The 22,217-nt window shown below is 38.2% G+C and overlaps 1 protein-coding gene across 4 annotated transcripts in view; it reads left to right on the forward strand.

Annotated features, from left to right (window-relative positions):
• The window catches only part of FANCM (FA complementation group M), a 63,515-nt gene that overhangs the window by 14,332 nt on the left and 26,966 nt on the right, over window positions 1–22,217 (forward strand). For all 4 annotated transcript variants that reach the window (XM_055556467.1, XM_055556468.1, XM_055556469.1 and 1 more), the window contains 8 exons: window positions 64–195; window positions 2,651–2,783; window positions 3,198–3,323; window positions 3,852–3,938; window positions 7,164–7,348; window positions 13,589–13,795; window positions 15,256–15,469; window positions 21,245–21,402. In XM_055556467.1, coding sequence (XP_055412442.1) covers window positions 64–195; window positions 2,651–2,783; window positions 3,198–3,323; window positions 3,852–3,938; window positions 7,164–7,348; window positions 13,589–13,795; window positions 15,256–15,469; window positions 21,245–21,402 — 1,242 coding nt within the window. The remainder of the gene's footprint in view (window positions 1–63; window positions 196–2,650; window positions 2,784–3,197; window positions 3,324–3,851; window positions 3,939–7,163; window positions 7,349–13,588; window positions 13,796–15,255; window positions 15,470–21,244; window positions 21,403–22,217) is intronic.

The raw sequence follows: 22,217 nt of genomic DNA on the forward strand, positions 1-22,217 counted from the left end.
TGGAAATGATTGTATTTGAAAAAGGATTTTAAAACAAAAACTAAATTTCTTTGAAACTTGCAGATTTTGGAAGCATTTGCCAGTTCTTTGATTCAGAAGAATGTTTTGATGAGAAAAGATATTCCCAATCTAACAAAATACCAGATAATTCTTGCAAGAGATCAATTTAGGAAAAACCCATCTCCAAACATGGTGGTAGGTATTTTAAAATGAATTTTGATGATAGACTAAGTTCTTACTCAAAGCAAGGATGAACTGTAAATAATGATTGGTTTTGGTGTATATTAGCTCATCAGGAATTCAGGTATGATTTATATAGTTTATAGTGAAGTGAGAGTCGCTCAGTCCTGTCTGACTCTTTGCGACCCCTTGGACTATACAGTCCATGGAATTTTCCAGGCCAGAATAATGGAGTGGGTAGCCTTTCCCTTCTCCAGGGGATCTTCCCAACAGGGATCAAACCCAGGTCTCCCACATTGCAGGTGGATTCTTTACCAGCTGAGCCACAAGGGAAGCCCCAACTTTTATACAGTTTATAGAAGCACAAAAATATCTAGCAGGAATACAGTTTGATAATGTGAATTAAGACAAATTTACCTTCTAACATTTTTTAAAGTTTATTTCCTTATTTGGCTGTGTCAGGTCTTAGTTGTGGCACGTGGTATGCAAAGCACATGGGCTCAGTAGTTGTGGCCATGGGCCTAGCTGCCCCACAACTTGTGAGATTCTAGCTCCCTGACCTGGGAGCAAACCCACTTCTTCTGCATTCCAAGGAGGACTCCAAACCACTGGACCACCAGGGAAGTCCCTATCTTGTAACTTTTAAAATTGATCTTTCAGTTCACTTCTGTTCTGCAAAGTCAAAGAAGGATCATAAGAAGGTAGATCTTAACTAACTTTTAGATGTCTGGCATTTAGTCTTAATTCTTCTTCCTGAAGTCAGAGTAAACATTGCAGTAAGCTTTGTATTTTTACTCTTCTTTGGGAAAAAAAATAGATGGTAGGGAACAGATCCATCAGGGAAGGTCCAAAGTCAGAAGAGTTGCTCACAAGCACAAAAAGGCACTGACTCATTCTTGGAACTGAGAATACATGTGCAAAGGAACAGGGCAACTGTTAAAGGCATGAAGGAGACCGTGAGCAAATGGATTTGACTGACGTGAAGGATTGAGGAGGTCACATATGTTGGTTACTCTAGTTTGTGACTGCCTGGGAGTAGCTGTAAATGTTACACTAGAATTAAGGACTTTATTCTGTAGTATCTGGGGAACCACAAAGGAAGTTTTCTGTGAAATTGCAGTGTATTATTTTAAACTTTAGTAAAGCTGAGCACCGAAGAATTGATGCTTTTGAACTGTGGTGTTGGAGAAGACTCTTGAGAGTCCCTTGGACTGCAAGGAGATCCAACCAGTCCATTCTAAAGGAGATCAGTCCTGGGTGTTCTTTGGAAGGAATGATGCTAAAGCTGAAACTCCAGTACTTTGGCCACCTCATGCAAAGAGCTGACTCATTGGAAAAGACTCTGATGCTGGGCGGGATTGGGGGCAGGAGGAGAAGGGGATGACAGAGGATGAGATGGCTGGATGGCATCACCGACTCGATGGACGTGAGTTTGAGTGAACTCTGGGAGTTGGTGATGGACAGGGAGGCCTGGCGTGCTGCGATTCATGGGGTTGCAGAGTTGGACGCGACTGAGCGACTAAACTGAACTGAAAGTGTTTAAAGTTTATTCTAAGAGTTAAAGTTTCATTGAAATTTTAAATCATAAATCTAAACATGTTGAACTTGATCCACTGATAGTATTGTTTTATCCTTTTAGGTAATTAGGGTGCCATTTTAGAATATCACTATCCTAGAAACATTTAAAATGAGTGTAACTGGTGTTAATTGCTAGTAAAAATGTAAGGTATTGAATAATATTCTTCATCTCTAATAAAGGAAAATGATTAAAATACATTCTCAGTGGTCTTCTTTAAAGGTATCTTATCATATAGATATACCCACCTTTGCTCCCCTAAAAGGAATATGTACTTCACTTTTCCTTGAGAGTAGTGGTTAAAAGCACAACGATATTGGGCCAGATTTCCTGGGTGTAAATAGTGGCTCCGCTACTTACCACCTGTATGAGCTTCTGCATCTCTAAATGGGCATGACAGTAGTACCTCCCTCCTAGGTATTAAGATCACTAAGTTTGTGTAAGTAGTGTTCTTGTAACCCTGTTCAGATGTTACTGTGGCATGTGTACTTGGTGTTAAATGTTAGTGTTAAAGAGTTTGACTCAATATGTGTCCTGATGTCAGAAACCATTGAATAGGCCCATATCTGTTTTATTTTCCCTTGTATCCCAAATGTCTTTCTCAGTGCTTAGCAATAGTAGATGCTTATTAAATTCTTTTGAAAGGCCAAATGAATCTATACACTGCTAGTAATTTACCTGTAAAGAAAAACAGCATATGGTAAATATTCACCCCTTCATTTATTCTCTTTAAAATGTAAGTTTCCTGTTGAATTAAATGAAGGGGCAGATTTTATATAGAATACACTTTGATCACAGGACATTCAATAGAACCAGTAAGTTCTGCATAGTATATGTATCTTCATTTCTTTCTCTGGGTAAATTTGATACATGCTTTTTTTATTATTATTTTAGGGAATCCAACAAGGCATAATCGAGGGAGAGTTTGCTATTTGTATTAGTTTATATCATGGTTATGAATTATTGCAGCAAATGGGAATGAGATCATTATATTTCTTCCTCTGTGGAATTATGGATGGAACTAAAGGTAAATTATATGGAATTATTTAAAGAAGTGATGACACGTATTATTTTGCTTAATGATATGTATATTGAACGGTTTGGATTACTTAAGGGGCTTTACTTTAAAAAGCAATGAAATAGTTATATCACAAATTTTTTCTTCTTCCTTTTATTTTGCTTAAACAATAGACATATTTTTCTTGCAGTTCTGGAGACTGGGTAGTCCAAGATTAAAAAACATCCCAACCCATGTTTGATTTTTGATATATTACTGGAAAAAAGGGAGCCATTCATTAATACAAATGTGAATGTGAAACTGGAAAAAGTTGCTGGTTTTCATTTTTAAATTTGAAAAACTTGCATTCACTGCTGAATTGTAATTTCTTCTAAATAAATAATGCACTTGATAAATGGGAAAATGTTTTCTTAATTTCTGAAGGAATGACTCGGGCAAAAAATGAACTTAGCCGAAACACGGACTTCATGAAACTCTATGATCATCTGGATAGCATGTTTGCACATACACGTAGTACTTCAACAAGCGGCGTTTCTGCTATCCAGAAAGGTCTGTTTTTTTCTTTTAAATTTTTATATTGTTTTTTCTTTATCAAGGTTAATTTTAAAATTAAGCTTCATTGATCCACATGTCTGTTTATACCTACTTATATTTCTGAAACCATAGACCTGTTAAACATAAAAATTTTACTATTCAACTTAGGATAATATATATTCAAGTAGTTCATGAACTTTAAACATACAATAGAAATTAGTAGTTGTTGTTACTGGTGGTGAAAATTTTCAGAACTACAAAAGCTACTGATTGTAGCTTAAATAAATGTGAGCTTTTGCCTTCTGCTTTGCTGCTTAATCCTATTTGGATTATTTCTCTGAATGAAATTTTCATAACAATTCAGTTTATTTTACAGTAAGGTTTATGTGCTACCCAGATGCCAGTTACTGTTTAAATAAATTTTTAAAAAATGAGTTTTAACAAATCCATTTTGAAAAGGATAATTAAAATACATGAATGTAATGGAATATGAAAAAAAACACAGAAAAGTTTTTTGTTTGTTGTTTTTTTTTTTCCCCCCAGGAGGTAAAGATAAAAAGTTCTGCTATAGTCATCCAAAATTAAAGAAATTAGAAGAAGTTGTAGTTGAACACTTCAAGTCATGGAATGGTAGGTTGTATTTAATATCCTAAAGGCAAGGCAAAGTCATGAGAAAGCTAATTATTTGTTAGTTTTTGCTAACATTTCTTATGGAGAAGATGAGCTTTTAATTATTCTGGATTATTAATATAAAGAAAAACTTAGAAATTTTGGCAGCATATGGGCCAGGGAGATGGTGGAAATGTTAACAATAGGGTATTATGTGAAAAAGAAAAGTCAGCCTAGGACAGTATAAGGCAAGGAGATAGTAAAAACTGTATATAATATTTAGTTCAGTTCATTTCAGTTCAGTCACTCAGTCGTGTCCAACTCTTTGCAACCCCATGGACCCCAGTATGCCAGGCCTCCCTGTCCACCACCAACTCCTGGAGTTCACTCAGATTCACATCAATCGAGTCAGTGATGCCATCCAGCCATCTCATCCTCTGTCGTCCCCTTCTCCTCCTGCCTTCAGTCTTTCCCAGCATCAGGGTCTTTTCAGATGAGTCAGCTCTTCGCATCAGGTAGCCAAAGGATTGGGGTTTCAGCTTCAGCATCAATCCTTCCAGTGAATATTCAGGACTGGTTTCCTTTAGGACAGACTGGTTGGATCTCCTTGCAGTCCAAGGGACTCAAAAGAATCTTCTCCAACACCACAGTTCAAGAGCATCAATTCTTTGGCTCTCAGCAGCTTTATAGTCCAGCTTTCACATTCGTACATGACACTGGAAAAACCATGGCTTCGACAAGACAGACCTTTGTTGGCAAAGGAATGTCTCTGCTTTTTAATATGCTGTCTAGGTTGGTCATAACTTTCCTTCCAAGGAGTAAATGTCTTTTAAAAAACTTCATGGCTGCAGTCACCATCTGCAGTGATTTTGGACCCCAAAAAGTAAAGTCTGTCACTGTTTCTGGAATTTATCTGGAATACTTTTCCTTACAAAAGCACCTGCTTCTTTTTCCTTCAGATCAGATCAGTTGCTCAGTCGTGTCCGACTCTTTGCGACCCCATGAATTGCAGCATGCCAGGTCTCCCTGTCCATCACCAACTCCCGGAGTTCACTCAAATTCACAGCCATTGAGTCGGTGATGCCATCCAGCCATCTCATCTTCTGTCGTCCTCTTCTCCTCCTACCCCCAATCCCTCCCAGCATCAGAGTCTTTTCCAATGAGTCAACTCTTCGCATGAGGTGGCCAAAGTACTGGAGTTTCAGCTTTAGCATCATTCCTTCCAAAGAAATCTCAGGGCTGATCTCCTTCAGAATGGACTGGTTTGATCTCCTTGTAGTCCAAGGGGCTCTCAAGAGTCTTCTCCAACACCACAGTTCAAAAGCATCAATTCTTCGGCGCTCAGCCTTCTTCACAGTCCAACTCTCACATCCATACATGCCCACAGGAATAACCATAGCCTTGACTAGACGAACCTTTTTGGCAAAATAATGTCTCTGCTTCTGAATCTGCTATCTAGGTTGGTCATAACTTTCCTTCCAAGGAGTAAGCGTCTGTTAATTTCATGGCTGCAGTCACCATCTGCAGTGATTTTGGATCCCAGAAAAATAAAGTCTGACATTGTTTCCACTGTTTCCCCATCTATTTCCCATGAAGTGGTGGGACCAGATGCCATGATCTTCGTTTTCTGAATGTTGAGCTTGAAGCCAACTTTTTCACTCTCCTCTTTCACTTTCATCAAGAGGCTTTTTAGTTCCTCTTCACTTTCTGCCATAAGGGTGGTGTCATCTGCATATCTGAGGTGATTGATATTTCTCCCAGCAATCTTGATTCCAGCTTGTGTTTCTTCCAGTCCAGCATATCTCATGATGTACTCTGCATATAGGTTAAATAAACAGGGTGACAATATACAGCCTTGACGTACTCCTTTTCCTATTTGGAATCAGTCTGTTTTTCCATGTCCAATTCTAACTGTTGCTTCCTGACCTGCATACAGATTTCTCAAGGGCAGATCAGGTGGTCTGGGATTCCCATCTCTTTCAGAATTTTCCACAGTTTATTGTGATCCACACAGTCAAAGGCTTTGGTATAGTCAATAAAGCAGAAGTAGATGTTTTTCTGGAACTCTCTTGCTTTTTCCATGATCCAGCAGATGTTGGCAATTTGATCTCTGGTTCCTCTCCCTTTTCTAAAACCAGCTTGAACATCAGGAAGTTCACGGTTCACATATTGCTGAAGCCTGGCTTGGAGAATTTTGAACATTACTAGTGTGTGAGATGAGTAGCTTTATGTGTATTAAGTCATTTAATTCATGAAGATTAAATGAGTTAATATATAAAATGCATAGTGGAGTCCCTGGCACACACATGATTAATGTAATATGAATTGTGTTTCGGAAGGATTGTCAGAGTCCCATGCAAGGTTAAAAAACAAAAGGAAACAAACAACAAAAGCCCCCCACTGCCCCACAGCTTGCAATTAGTAACCAGTTGTTATACTCAAGTCTGCATACCTTATATTTACTATTTGATTTCATCATCACCTCAATCCATTTTAAAGTGAAGTCGCTCAGTTGTGTCCAACTCTTTGCAGCCCCATGGACTGTAGCCCACCAGGCTCCTCCATCCGTGGGATTTTCCAGGCAAGAATACTGGAGTGGGTTGCCATTCCCTTCTCCAGTCCATTTTAGATATTAAGAAACTAAAGCTTAAAGAGATTAAATGAAATAGATTAAATCACTGCCATGGTCACACATTGCCCAGAGACTAAGTGATCCAGCCTCTAAATCATGTTATTCGTGCATTCTACTCCTCCCAAGCACAGAGACAGTGGAAGCAGCTTTGTGACTGCATGTAGGGTATATTCTGTAGTTTTCCTTAGAGAATTTGAAAGTATCAATAATTCAGGGACAGAGTACCATGACCTGGATTAAGACAGTGCCTAGTGAACAGAAAGGAAAGGGAGGTTTTAGAGAATCAGTGGACGCTCTGTAGACCTGTGCTTCTGGTTTAGAAGGTAACGAGGCATAAGAAGCATCATGCATAAATTGAAGGACTGATCACAAGCTAACTTTTATTTGGTCTCTTTGGGTTTTGTTTTACCATAGCCAGTGAGAGATAAGGAGCCAGGTTTATTACGGTGGAAGAAGAGAGGGAAGGAAAACCGGCAAAGGTTTAAGATGCTTTACTCTTTTGAAAGAACTGTTACAGCTGTAACTCACTGGTACATAGTTTCCGGTTTGTTTGCCTTTTGAATTATCTAAATGCTTTTTTTAAGTTGTAATTAAAGTATCTTTTGGTTATACAGCCCGAAAGACGTCTGATAAGAAGTGTGATGAGACCAGAGTTATGATCTTCTCTTCATTTCGAGATAGTGTTCAAGAAATTGCAGAAATGCTTTTACCGCATCAGCCAATTATTAGAGTAATGACTTTTGTTGGACATGCCTCGGGAAAAAGCATGAAAGGTTTTACGCAGAAGGAGCAACTGGAGGTAATTATTTTTTGAGTTGATGAATATAAAAATAAAATTGATTCGCTTTGCACTTATGCCATTTTATTTTGTTAAGCTATAGCTTAAAGATAATTTTATAGTAAATATATAAATAAACCTAGGCATATTTTGGCATTGCCTTTCTTTGGGATTGGAATGAAAACTGACCTTTAGCAGTCCTGTGGCCACTGCTGAGTTTTCAGAATTTGCTGGCATATTGAGTGCAGCATTTTCACAGCATCATCTTTTAGGATTTGAAATAGCTCAACTCAGATTCCATCACCTCCACTAGCTTTGTTCGTAGTGATGCTTCCTAAGGCCCACTTGACTTCGCATTCCAGGATGTCTGGCTCTAGGTGAGTGATCATATCATCATAATTATCTGGGTCATGAGATCTGTTTTGTATAGTTCTTCTGTGTATTCTTGCCACCTCCTCTTAATATGTTCTGCTTCTGTTAGGTCCATACCATTTCTGTCCTTTATTGTGCCCATCTTTGCATGAAATGTTTCCTTGGTATCTCTAATTTTCTTGAAGAGATCTCTAGTCTTTACCTTGCTATTGTTTTCCTCTATTTCTTTGCATTGATCACTGAGGAAACCTTTCTTATATCTCCTTGCTATTCTTTGGAACTCTGCATTCAAATGGGTATATCTTTCCTTTTCTCCTTTGCCTTCTGCTTCTCTTCTTTTCACAGCTATTTGTAAGGCTTCCTCAGACAACCATTTTGCCTTTTTTGCATTTCTTTTTCTTGGGGATGGTCTTGATCCCTGCCTCCTGTACAATGTCACGAACCTCTGTCCGTAGTTCTTCAGGCGCTCTATCAGATCTAGTCCCTTAAATCTATTTCTCACTTCCACTGTATAATCATAAGGGATTTGATTTAGGTCATACCTGAATGGTCTAGTGGTATTCCCTACTGTCTTCAATTTAAGTCTGAATTTGGCAATAAGGAGTTCATGATCTGAGCCTCAGTCAGCTCCCAGTCTTGTTTTCGCTGACTATATAGAGCTTCTCCACTTTTGGCTGCAAAGAATATTATCAATCTGATTTTGGTATTGGCCACCTGGTGACGTCCATGTGTAGAGCCTTCTCTTCTGTTGTTGGAAGAAGGTGTTTGCTCTGACCAGCGCGTTCTCTTGGCAAAACTCTATTAGCCTTTGCCCTGCTTCATTCTGTACTCCAAGATCAAATTTGCCTGTTACTCCAGGTATTTCTTGACTCTCTACTTTTGCATTCCAGTCCCATATAATGAAAAGGACATCTTACACGCTAGCAAAGTAATGCTCAAAATTCTCCAAGCCAGGCTTCAACAGTGCGTGAACCATGAACTTCCAAATGTTCAGGCTGGATTTAGAAAAGAGGAACCAGAGATCAAATTGCCAACATCCGCTGTATCATCGAAAAAGCAAGAGTTCCAGAAAAACATCTATTTCTGCTTTATTGACTATGCCAAAGCCTTTGACTGTGTGGATCACAATCAACTGTGGAAAATTCTGAAAGAGATGGGACTACCAGACCACCTGACCTGCCTCCTGAGAAATCTGTATGCAGGTCAGGAAGCAACAGTTGGAATTGGACATGGAACAACAGACTGGTTCCAAATCAGGAAAGGAGTACATCAAGGCTGTATATTGTCACCCTGCTTATTTAACTTATATGCAGAGTACATCATGAGAGACGCTGAGCTGGATGAAGCACAAGCTGGAATCAAGATTGCCAGGAGAAGTATCAGTCACCTCAGATATGCAGATGACACCACCCATAAGGCAGAAAGCGAAGAACTGAAGAGCCTGTTGATGAAAGTGAAAGAGGAAAGTGAAAAAGTTGGCTTAAAGCTCAACATTCAGAAAACTAAGATTATGGCATCTGGTCCCATCACTTCATGGCAAATAGATGGGGAAACAGTGGAAGCACTGACAGACTTTATTTTTGGGGCTCCAAAATCACTGCAGATGGTGACTGCAGCCATGAAATTAAAATACGCTTGCTCCTTAGAAGAAAAGTTATGACCAACCTAGACAGCATATTAAAAAGCAAAGACATTACTTTGCCAGCAAAAGTCTGTCTAGTCAGAGTTATGGTTTTTCCAGTAGTCATGTATGGATGTGAGATTTGGACTATAAAGAAAGCTGAGTTCTGAAAAATTAATGCTTTTTTTTTTTTTTGGAAGATCTTATCTTTAATAGGAATTTAATTTGGGATTACTCTGTAATGAAGTATTTAGCCACAAGGTGGTGGTGTTACACAATATAGACCTGGCTTAGGTTCTTTTTTTTTTTTTTTTTTTTTTTTTACTTTTACTTAACAATATTGTATTGGTTTTGCCATACATCAACATGAATCCACCACGGGTGTACACGTGTTCCCCATCCTGAACCCTCCTCCCACCTCCCTCCCTGTACCATCCCTCTGGGTCATCCCAGTGCACCAGCCCCAAGCTTCCTGTATCCTGCATCAAACCTGGACTGGTGATTAGTTTCTTATATGATATTATACATGTTTCAGTGCCATTCTCCTAAATCATTCCCCCCTCTCCCTCTCCCACAGAGTCCAAAAGACTGTTCTATGCATCTGTGTCTCTTTTGCTATCTCGCATACAGGGTTATCGTTACCATTTTTCTAAATTCCACATATATGCATTAGTATACTATATTGGTGTTTTTCTTTCTGGCTTACTTCACTCTGTGTAATAGGCTCCAGTTTCATCCACCTCATTAGAACTGATTCAAATGTATTCTTTTTAATGGCTGAGTAATACTCCATTGTGTATATGTACCACAGCTTTCTTATCCATTCATCTGCTGATGGGCATCTAGGTTGCTTCCATGTCCTGGCTATTATAAACAGTGCTGCGATGAACATTGGGGTGCTTTTGAACTGTAGTGTTGGAGAAGACTCTTGAGAGTCCCTTGGACTGCAAGGAGATCCAACCAGTCCATCCTAAAGGAAATCAGTCCTGAATATTCATTGGAAGGACTGATGCTGAAGCTGAAACTCCAGTCTTTGGCCCCCTGATGTGAAGAGCTGACTCATTTGAAAAGGGCCTGATGCTGGGAAAGATTGAAGGTGGGAGGAGAAGGGGATGACCAAGGATGAAATGGTTGTATGGTGTCAACTTGATGGACATGAGTTTGAGCAAGCTCCAGGAGTTGATGATGTACTGGGAGGCCTGGTGTGCTGCAGTCCATGGGGTCGCAAAGAGTCGGACACAACTGTATGGAGGCATATTTTGAAAGACCAAAAAAGTATATTTTTTTTAATTTTGAATATTTTTAAGCACATTTGAGCAGAAAGGCTCTGGAATCACACTATATAGGTTGGAGTCCTAGCTTTTCCACTGATAAATTTTTTTACTTACTGTGCCTCAGTTTGATTATCTGTAAACAAACTCCATAGACCTATTGTAAATATTAAATGAAATCATACAACAGAGCCTTCAGTAAATGTTTACTATTTATTTATCTTAAGTCATTTTAGTTATTTATTCCAAACAAATAATGATTGTATCACTTTTTTCTATTTAAAAATCTTCAAAATGTGGTCAGAGAAAAGAAACCATGGTGATATTTAAGGTAGCTGTATGCACTGAATATTGGTCACAAGTTTTCTGAGTGCTGTGCTGTGCTTTGGGGTAATTTTAAACTATTGCTTTTTTTTTTTTAAACTGTGTACAGCGTTTTGCAGATTAGCTGTAAGTCTGCACTTGAGCAGTCTCTGACAATTAGGTATGTCTTTAACAGCTAATTTATTTTCAAAGATTCTTTCTTGAATCTGTCAACATGAAAAGATGAGGACTCCTACATTTACATACTTCTGATACTAGTCTCCACTGCCCTCAAAAGAGTCTGTGTAAGTAAACAAGTGATGACATCACAGAGGAAGTGGGGTGCCAGGTTCTTTAGGATCTTGTAGGTCATTTCTATTTTAATGACTGGATTTTTCTCTGAGTGAGATGAGCAGAAGCCCTTGGAGAATTTAGAGCAGAGGAGGGTCATTGCCTGACTGATACTTTAAAAGAATCACACTGGCTGCTGTCTTCAGAATAAACTATAGGGGCTAAGGGTGGAAATAGAAAGACCAATTGGAAGAATTATGACAATAATTCAAGCTAAAGACAATGGTGGCTTGGACTACGTGGAAGCAGGGAAGTTTGCAAGAAACCATTGGATTATGGATATATTTTCAAGGTCAAGTTGACAGGCTGCTGCTGTCGCTTCAGTCGTGTCCGACTCTGTGCGACCCCATAGACGGCAGCCCACCAGGCTCCCCCGTCCCTGGGATTCTCCAGGCAAGAACACTGGAGTGAGTTGCCATTTCCTTCTCCAATGCATGAAAGTGAAAAGTGAAAGTGAAGTCGCTTAGTCATGTCCGACTCTTAGCGACCCCATGGAATGCAGCCCACCAGGCTCCTCCATCCATGGGATTTTCCAGGCAAGAGTACTGGAGTGGGGTGCCATTGCCTTCTCCAAAGTTGACAGGACTCCTGACAGATTTAGAGTGGGATCTGAGATAAAGGAGTTGACTTTGACTTTTTCATTAACTCATTGTCATGCTAGTATACTTCCCGTAACTTGATCAGGGAATCCTGGTGAAGAGAAGAAAAAATAATTTTCCCTCTACCCTTCTGAGTTCTTAGCTGCAACCTCTGTAATAAAAGACAGATTTACAAGAGAAAAACAAACTGAAGCTTATTAACAAATGTATACTGGGCTTCTCTGGTGGCTCAGTGGTAAAGAATCCACCTGCCAATGGTAAAGAATCTACCTGCCAATGTAAGAGACATGGGTTCAATCCCTGGTCTGGGAAAATCCCACATGGCATGGTGTAACTAAGTCCAGGAGTCACAACTTTTGAGTCTGTGCTCTAGAGCCAGGGAGTCCTAACTACTGAAGCCCATGCACCCTAGAGTTTGTGCTGCTCAACAAGAGAGGCTACCACAATGAGAAACCCAAGTTCCGCAACTGGAGGGTAGCCCCTGCTCACCTTATCTAGAGAAAAGCCTGAGCACAGCTGAAAAGCAATATAAATTAAAAACAAACAAACATGTATACTTCATGGATACGTGGGAAAACACCGAGGGAAAAATGAATAACTCCCTGAAGTGGCTTAGAATTCATATTTAAATAGCATCTTATGGGGAAAGAGGAGTGGCAGGCACAAAGGAGAGTAAATGATTTTCAGGGAAGATCAATGGGGTCTTAAAGGATGGGAAGTATGAGTGATAGATTGTGATGAAGTTTGTTTGGATATGGTGTGGGCTTTCAGTCTCTTGCTGAGTTAGTTTTCCCTGGTTGATGAAACTCCTGGGGAAGGGATTTATGACAGTTGAGTTCCTTCTGGAGGATCTGCTTTTAGGCAGATAAGTGGCCAGAGAAACCGCACTTGCTTTTTTTTGAATGCCTTTAGCTCAAAGTAATCAGTATACCAAAAGCAGCATAGGCTGGGGCAGCATGATCTAAACTCCTATAGTCATATTTGGGCTGCCATAATCTGCTACCCTTCACTGGAATAGCAGTGTAAAAAGTAAAATATGAATTGTATTTTTAACTAAAATTTTTGTTACTGAAGTATAGTTGATTTATACAATGTTGTATTACTGCTGTACAGCAAGGTGAGTCAGTTACACATATGCATGCATTCTTTTTTTAAATATTGTTTTCCATTGAATATAGTGCTCTGTGCTCTACAGTGGGAACTTGTTTGTCCATTCTAGATACAGAAGTTTGCATCTGCTAACCCCAACCCCTGACTTGATCCCTCCCTCAGCCCCCTCCCCCTTGACAGCCACCAGACCATTCTCTATGGCTCTTATTCCATTTCTGTTTAAAATATGAATGCTAGAAGTAATCAAACATAGTTTAATTATTAAACTTACTATTATTCTAAAATTGACTGACAATAGGATATGATAAATAGCAGTAAGTGCTCTGGGGCCATTTACATGCTCTACCCTCTTTTTAGTGATGTTAAAAATAATATCTGTGCTTTCTCACTCGTGTGTAAATGGTTAGAAGAACCTTTTGGAATCATAACATCATTAAAGCAAAGGAATTGGGACTGTGCTTTGCACCGCACCGCTCTCTCTTGGTTTATATTGTCATTTTGCCGCTTCTTTTCCTATTCGGTAGTATTTTGGGTGGTGATTTTTAATCTGATTTCAGGGGCAGATGGAAGAAGTATGCTTTGATTTGCAATTCTCTTCTAGTTGCATCTAATTATTTTTAAACTTTAATTTTAGGTAGTGAAACAATTTCGTACTGGTGGTTACAATACGTTGGTGTCCACTTGCGTTGGTGAAGAAGGTTTGGATATCGGAGAAGTTGACCTTATAATATGTTTTGATGCCCAGAAGAGCCCAATTCGTCTTATACAGCGAATGGGTAGAACCGGCCGCAAACGTCAGGGCAGGATTGTTGTTATCCTTGCTGAAGGACGAGAGGAACGCGTAAGTAGACTTGTGGGAGCATAATCCGACAGTCGAAATTTGAGAAACAGAACCTAAAGACAAGTATCAATCTGTTCACATTCAGAGTCCAAGCAATCTGTAGTAATTGTGATTGATTTTTGTTTCCCTTTGTATTAGATACTGCCTATTCTTTTCTTGTAGTTAGGAAAATTTTTGACTAGACTCAGCTTCATAACTTTTATCCATATAAACAACCATATCTTTGTACTTTAGTATTAATTTAGCAACACATAGATACAAAAATCAAGTATTACCTTGTCTGACTATTTCCCTGTGCTTTTAAGGCTTGTTTTTTTTATGTGTGTTTAGTTGTTGTTTTATTAATAACTACAGTGAGCTGAGAATATTTTTTACATTTTAAAGAGTTGCCTAAATCAGTCAACTAACACCATACGCGCCGGGGGTAATATGTAGCCAGCAAAGCCTGAAATATTTACTTTCTGACCCTTGTGGAAGTTTACTAATGCCTATTCTAAGTGATAAGGCATTGAGTGATATTCATAAGTCTTGCGTGACGGGCCTCCCTAAATATGCTGTACATAATATTATTCTGCATGTGTACACTAAAGTGTTAATAACTTTTATAACTGAGTGGGACTATTTCTGTGGCCAAGTAAATATTTTTTAAATAGTTTTACATTAAGGAATTTTCATTAATGACAGTAGTTTTAAACAATTGATTTGAAGTGTTTCAGAAACCCTATGAAAATCATCCTGAAAAATGAATTTCTTTTTCCACCAATACTTTTTATGTTACTATAGCATATTCTTATGTAACATCTAATTTATCTATGAGATAATTCTAATAAATGAGATGTCTGGCAGCTTTTAAAAGTCTATGTATTATCACTGAGTGGAACTGGGTCCTAACTAATTGTATTACCTTAGGCAACTAACTTAACCTCTATTTAAGTGTTAGTTTTCTTATCTGTTAAAAAGTCATAATGGACCACATTTCATGAGTACCTACTTTGTGCTGGACACTGTTGCAAATGTTTCAGATGCATTGTTTTACTTAAATAATGTCAACAACGCTGTCAGGGCAGTACTAGGGATTTTCTTGTTGTATACAGTAAAGAAAATTGACATGTAGAGAGATGAAGTAACAAGCTGAAATAAAAAAATAGTATTTTTTTAAAGCAGTTTATACTTATATATAAATATTAACCTTATTCAAAAACAGCAAGATACTGAATAAAAGACAGACTTTGTTGGTACAATATAGTTACTAAAGTAAGAATAAATCTTGAAATGATTTTCATTAAGACTTAAATAGCCTTCAAATTTAAGACAACATAGATTCTGTTCCTCAAATATTTAAGTGGATCAGAGTTTAATTTGCTGTTTAGAATAAACTCAGGGTGATATAATAACTACTTGTTATGGCTAGGTGATTATTATAGAAATAAAATGATTTTGCATTTTTTTTTTTTTTGCAGACTTATAATCAAAGTCAGTGCAACAAAAGAAGTATTTACAAAGCTATTTCAGGTAATAGGCAGGTCCTTCATTTTTACCAAGGAAGTCCACGAATGGTTCCTAATGGAGTCAACCCACAATTACATAAGATGTTCATTACACATGGTGTCTATGAACCAGAGAAGCCTTCTCGGAACTTGCAGCGAAAGTCATCTATCTTTTCCTATAGGAATGGTAAATACAGTTTTTTGCATTTGAGACACACATTTGTTTTTCTGTTATTTTTTAGCAGGTCATATATTGATCTATTCTATGAGAAAATCAATATACATCCTAGTTTGTTATAGGTGTTCACTTTGAGAAGGATAGAAGAGAGATGATTAATGTGGCAAAGGGAACAAGGTACTGGCAATACAGAATGAAAGAAGCTCAGTGTTGGGAAAACTAAAAATATAAGCCCAGAGAATCTGCTTTACAAAATGTAGAAAAGAGGAAAACACTTTTACTATTGAATAAGCATTAAGCCGTATTACAATATGCATTGTAAGCAATCCACCAAGTTAAGAGAAAGAAAAATTCCAGCCTATTCATTTAAACAGTAGTAATCCTTTACATCATGTTCTTAAGATTATAACAGTAACTTGTCTTCTTATAAGAGGACAGCACCATTTGCTGTATGTTCTTTCATTGTTGTTGTTTTAGTTGCTAAGTCATGTCTGACTCTTTTGCGACCCCATGGACTGTAGCCTCTCCAGGCTCCTCTGGGATTTCCAGGGCAAGAATACTGGAGTGGGTTGCCTTTTCTTTCTCCAGGGCAGTCTTCCTGACCCAGGGCTCGAACCTGCGTCTCCTGCAGTGGCAGGCAGATTCTTACCACAGAGACACCTGGGAAGCCCATGTTCTTTCATAGTTAATTCCTAATTCACCCAGTAATTGAGGTAGCCATTTGTGTTAGCTAGTTGCCTTTATCCTCATCCTCCCTGGTAGCTCAAACAGTGAGGAATATGCCTGCAATGTAGGAGACCCAGGTTCAGTCCCTGGGTTGGGAAGATCCCCTAGAGAAGGGAATGGCTACCCACTCCAGTATTTTTGCCTGGTGAATTCCATGGACAGAAGAGTCTAGCAAGGTACAGTCTACAGCTGCTGCTGCTGCTAAGTCACTTCAGTCATGTCCGACTCTGTGTGACCCCAGAGACGGCAGCCCACCAGGCTCCCCCATTCCTGGGACTCTCCAGGCAAGAACACTTGAGTGGGTTGCCATTTCCTTCTCCAATGCATGAAAGTGAAAAGGGAAAGTGAAGTCACTTAGTCGTGTCTGACTCCTGGCGACCCCATGGACTGCAGCCTACCAGGCTCCTCCATCCATGGGATTTGCCATGCAAGAGTACTGGAGTGGGTTGCCATTGCCTTCTCTGGAAGGTACAGTCTAGGGGGTCACAAATCATAGTCTATGGATCACAAACACAACTGAGCACTTAACACTTATCCAAAGAAATAATAGAACTTCTGTCTCTATGACAGACAGATAGGGAGAGCTCAGAGAAAGGTGCCAAGGCTAAACTCCCCAGCTGTCTGGGAGATAGGGACACTATCTTGATGTTTACATTTCAAAGAGATGTCTCCTAGGTCCTTAAGAAAATCATTTCTTGTTGAAAAACTGGCTAGAGACTTGCTTTGCCTTTACAAAGATTTTCATGCATATCAGAGAGTTAAATAAAGGATTTAGGAATATTAATAAGTATCTGTGGAATTGCTTTCAGAGAAGCAGGGGGAATTTCTGCAAAGGAGAAATTTTTTTTTTTAATTTACTGTTACACCAGATAGTGGTGAAGTTAGACTAAGCTGGTGATACTGAGCCAGTGAGGAACAAATATTAATACTTTGGTGCCAGGGAGCATAGTAAGGAGAGGGCTAGCTTAAGAACTGCAGAGATTTTGGTGATACCAAGGCAATATCTTGAAATATTAAAGAATCATAAAATATATTCTAAACTTTGGAGGAAACCTCAGGAATCATCCAGTCCAGTTACCTACCAAGGTAAGGATGTTTTCTATAGCATGCCTGTTAAGTGTGTGCGTGTGTGTGAGTATTCAATCTCTAGGTCATGTCCGACTCTTTGAGACCCCGTGGACTCTAGCCCACCAAGCTCCTCTGTCCATGGGATTTCCCAGACAAAAATACTGGAGTGGGTTGCTATTTCCCTCTCCATGTTAAATGTATATCAAGCCTCAACTTGAACATCTCTGTTAATGGAAATTGTATTCTTTTATGAGCGTTCATTCCATTGTTGATAGTACATATAAAAGAAGTTCTTTTGTTAAAAAAAAAAATTCTGTCTTTGTATCTTTTTGTCATTGATTTAATTTTGGCTTTGTCAACTGAAAAAAATGCACAACATAAAAGTTGAGAATTATGTTTTATTCAGGGCACTACTGAGGACTGTAGCACAGGAAGGAAGCCTCTCAGATAGCTCTGAGGGACTGTTCCAAAGAGGCAAGTGGGAAGCCAGGATACATAGGAGTTTTTGCTGAGAAAAAACCCAGTCACTGAACATCAAAAAATTACTGCTAATCCCAGAAAACTAGACCTCTCAAGTTAATGATTTTAGTGCTTTTTTATGTAGGGGACGATGCAAGAGTTTCAGCTCACTGAAATTATTCCTTTGATATACCTCTTAACTACCTAGGCCAGTATTCTGTTTTTCTCCATTCTGAAACCCCCTTAGGGGCAGCTGCAGTGGCTGATGGCCGATCGCCCCAACAACATCCTTTATTTACTGAAATGGCAGGTGACTTTATTTGCCCACAGCTTCTAGACACAAAAATGGATTTGATCTTTGAGATACCTAGGTGGCAGTTTCTTTATATATTTGAAGACAGTACCTCTCAAGTTTGTTCAACTGACTTTTCCACTGGTTTTCATTACTGTGAAGTTTCAGAATTCTTCCCTATCCTGGGCACCTTCTTTGGACTTAGCTAAATTTGTTAATGTTCTTTCCTTTAACTCAGAGCCATTAATCAGTGTTTTGTGGATATGCCTGTTAAACCTAATGCAAATTCACTTAATAGAAATATATGTATCATTTTACAAGACTTTGCCAAATTATGGTTAAAATGAAAAGAGTGTATATTTGAATTCTCTTGAATAATTAAACTAACAGTATGATCAAAACTTGGTTAGGTTGGTGTACATTTTTCTTAGTGATCATTTAATTTTTATAGATGTTAATTAACCATATGTTTAGTAATTGCTTCTAAAAATGTTACTAGTTTAGTTCAGTCGCTCAGTCGTGTCCGACTCTTTGCAACCCCATGGACTGCAGCATGCCAGGCCTCCCTGCCCATCACCAACTCCTGGAGTTTACTCAAACTCATGTCCATTCAGTTGGTGACACCATACAACCATTTCCTCTTTCATCTCCTTCTCCTCCTGCCTTCAATCTTGCCGAGCATCAGGGTCTATTCCAATGAGTCAGTTCTTCACATCAGGTAACCAAAGTATTGGGGTTTCAGCTTCAGCATCAGTCCTTCCAATGAATATTCAGGACTTATTTCCTTTAGGATTGACTGGGTTGATCTCCTTGCAGTCCAAGGGACTCTCAAGAGTCTTCTCCAACACCCCAGTTCAAAAGCATCAATTCTTAAGCACTCAGCTTTCGTTATAGTCCAACTCTCACATCCATATATGACTATATACCTTTGACTAGATGGACCTTTGTTGGCAAAGTAATGTCTCTGCTTTTTAATATGCTGTCTAGGTCGGTCATAACTTTTCTTCCAAGGAGCAAGCATCTTTTAATTTCATCTGCAGTGATTTTGGAGCCCCAAAAAATAAAGTCTGTCCCTGCTTCCACTGTTTCCCCATCTATTTGCCATGAAGTGATGGGACCAGATGCCATGATCTTCGTTTTCTGAATGTTGAGCTTTAAGCCAACTTTTTCACTCTCCTCTTTTACTTTCATCAAGAGGCTCATTAGTTCTTCTTTGCTTTCTACCTTAAGGGTGGTGTCATCTGCATATCTGAGGCTATTGATATTTCTCCCGGCAATCTTGATTCCAGCTTGTGCTTCATCCAGCCCAGCGTTTCTCATGAGGTACTCTGCATATAAGTTAAGCAGGGTGACAATATACAGCCTTGACGTACTCCTTTTCCTATTTGGAACCAGCCTGTTGTTCCATGTCCAGATCTAACTGTTGCTTCCTGACCTGCATACAGATTTCTCAAGAAGCAGGTCAGGTGGTTGGTATTCCCATCTCTTGAAGAATTGTCCAAAATTTGTTGTGGTCCACACAGTCAAAGGCTTTGGCACAGTCAATAGAAGCAGAAGTAGGTATTTTTCTGGAACTCTCTTGCTTTTTTGATGATCTGACGGGTGTTGGCAATTTGATCTCTGGTTCCTCTGCCTTTTCTAAATCCAGCTTGAACATCTGGAATTTCATGGTTTATGTACTGTTGAAGCCTGGCTTGGAGAATTACGAGCATTACCTTGCTAGCATGTGAGATGAGTGCAATTGTGCGGTAGTTTGAATATTCTTTGGCATTGCCTTTCTTTGGGATTGGAATGAAAACTGATCTTTTCCAGTCCTGTGGCCACTGCTGACTTTTCCAAATTTGCTGGCATATTGAGGGCAGCACTTTCACAGCATTATCTTTTATGATTTGAAATAGCCCAAGTGGAATTCCATCACCTCCAGTAGTTTTGTTCATAGTTTTGCTTCCTAAGGCCCACTTGACTTCACATTCCAGGATGTCTGGCTCTAGGTGAATGATCCCACGATTGTGATTATCTGAGTCGTGAAAATCTTTTTTGTATAGTTCTTCTGTGTATTCTTGCCAACTCTTCTTAATATCTTCTGCTTCTGTTAGGCCATACCATTTCTGTCCTTTATCGAGCCCATCTTTGTATGAAATGTTCCCTTGGTATCTCTAATTTTCTTGAAGAGATCTCTAGACTTTCCCATTTTATTGTTTTCCTCTATTTCTTTGCAGTAATCGCTGAGGAAGGCTTTCTTATATTACTAGCTCATGTACATTTTTCTATGCTTTTCTTCTTCCATTTTCTCTGATTTTTCAAATGTGAGTGATTCATCTTGCTAATAAGGTAGTGTGTATAAATACCATCTTTTATATATTTGTATATGATTCATTTAGGCTAGAGGTCTGAATATATTTAACGTGACCAGGAGAAGGAAATACGTTTCTATTTCAAAAGTCTCAGTGCCTCAGATTGCTAGATCTGAAGAAACCTGAGAGATCACCTAATTTAAACCCCTTATTTTGCAAAAGCTTTCATGTAATATTTGAGAATACCTAAGACAGAAGTTTCCTGATTTCCAGTTCAGTACCTTTCTGATTTCTTTTTCTTCCCTCATCTTTACTGGGACCAGAGTTACAGCTTAATATTTTTTCATCCTTTCCATGTTGGTGGTTATTTTCCTTTATAAAGATTATGGAACTAATAAAGGATTAATTTACTATGCATTTTTTAAAAGTATGTTATCATGTCATTTTTTAAAGCAGTAGGTCTTTCTTGTCCTTTTTAAACTGTTGTCCCACCCTACCCAGCATTTCAGGCTTTAACTCTTGTTAGTCTTTGCATCTCTCCTGCATCCGTACCAGCTTCAGATAACTTTCTGATAGTGTTAAGATGGAATCATGATGCTAGCTTTCTTTTGTAAGTTGTCTGTTTCCTTCCAGGTCTTAGACAACAAAATAGAGAGAGTCCAAAGGAATACAAGACTGAGAGCTGCCTGGTGATGTTTTGTTAACGAGGTTAGCTGTAGTTGGAAGGTCCCCTAGTACATACTTTCAAAAAGGTAAAAGAAGTTTAGGAGATGTGTAGAAACAGGAAGTAATAACCAGAGTGTTTATATGAAGAAAGCGAATATTAAGGAATAGAATTAGTGGTTGAGCAGAAACAAGTAGAGAGTTTGAGTTGATGTCTTTTATTTTGTGTTTGTCTAGCAGATTTTTTTTAAACCTGTTTTGACTTATTTTTTAAATTTCTAGGAATAAAGCAGAGTAATTCAAAGGACGATTGGTTCTTATCAGAAGAAGAATTTAAATTATGGAATAGACGATATAGATTAAAAGACACTGATGAAATTCAGGAAATAACATTGCCTCAAGTTCAGTTTCTATCTTTACACAATGAAGAGAACAGACCAGTAAGTTAAATGTGTTTTCAGATGTTCTTTATAGTGACTATGCAATAGCTTTGGGAGTAAAGAGAATGAATATTCATAATCAGAAGGTCAAAAATTAAGAATGTAAGCAGTTTTAAAAAGAATATTAAAGAATAGTCTGTCTTGGTAAAACTCGTATTTCTTATTGTATATATATTTTTATATGACTATAATATATTTACATAAATTCTGACTTTATTACTTTCTTCATATGACTATTTCTGTGTAGGTGTAATTTTTATGATTGTTATGTTACTCTGTGATATACCGTACTTTAACTATTTCTCTGTTGTGTTTTAGAGCTATTTTCAGTATATTACTAGTATAAAATTATGCTTTTATGAATGTCTTTGTACAAACTGCTTTTTGCTTTTTGTTTTGAAATTAGAGTAAAACTTTAAATTGAATATTATTTTATTATGAACAAATTATTGATGAGCATAAGGAAAGTCAAACAAATTGATCAGAGGTTACATATGTACTCAGAGAAATAGAAAAACAACTTCAAGGAAGATACCTTTGAGAAGATTTATAGGGCTTGAAATACTTGGCTTTGCAAATCTATATTTTTTTCACTAACAGGGAAAGTGAGGAATGGCAGCAGGCATGATGAATTGGGATCAGTATCACTGAGAGATTATGAATACCTCTTTATTAGATTATAGAACATAATCTAGCAAAAACTCTTAACATGGAATTATATAACAGGAATATGTCCAAGTAGTAACTCATCTAATATTTATTTATTTATGTATTTTATTTCTAATGACATAGTTTTCTTTCTAGTTGTACAAGCA

This window comes from Bubalus kerabau, chromosome 19 (genome assembly GCF_029407905.1).
Source record: "Bubalus kerabau isolate K-KA32 ecotype Philippines breed swamp buffalo chromosome 19, PCC_UOA_SB_1v2, whole genome shotgun sequence".
In the NCBI taxonomy this organism is placed as follows: domain Eukaryota; kingdom Metazoa; phylum Chordata; class Mammalia; order Artiodactyla; family Bovidae; genus Bubalus; species Bubalus kerabau.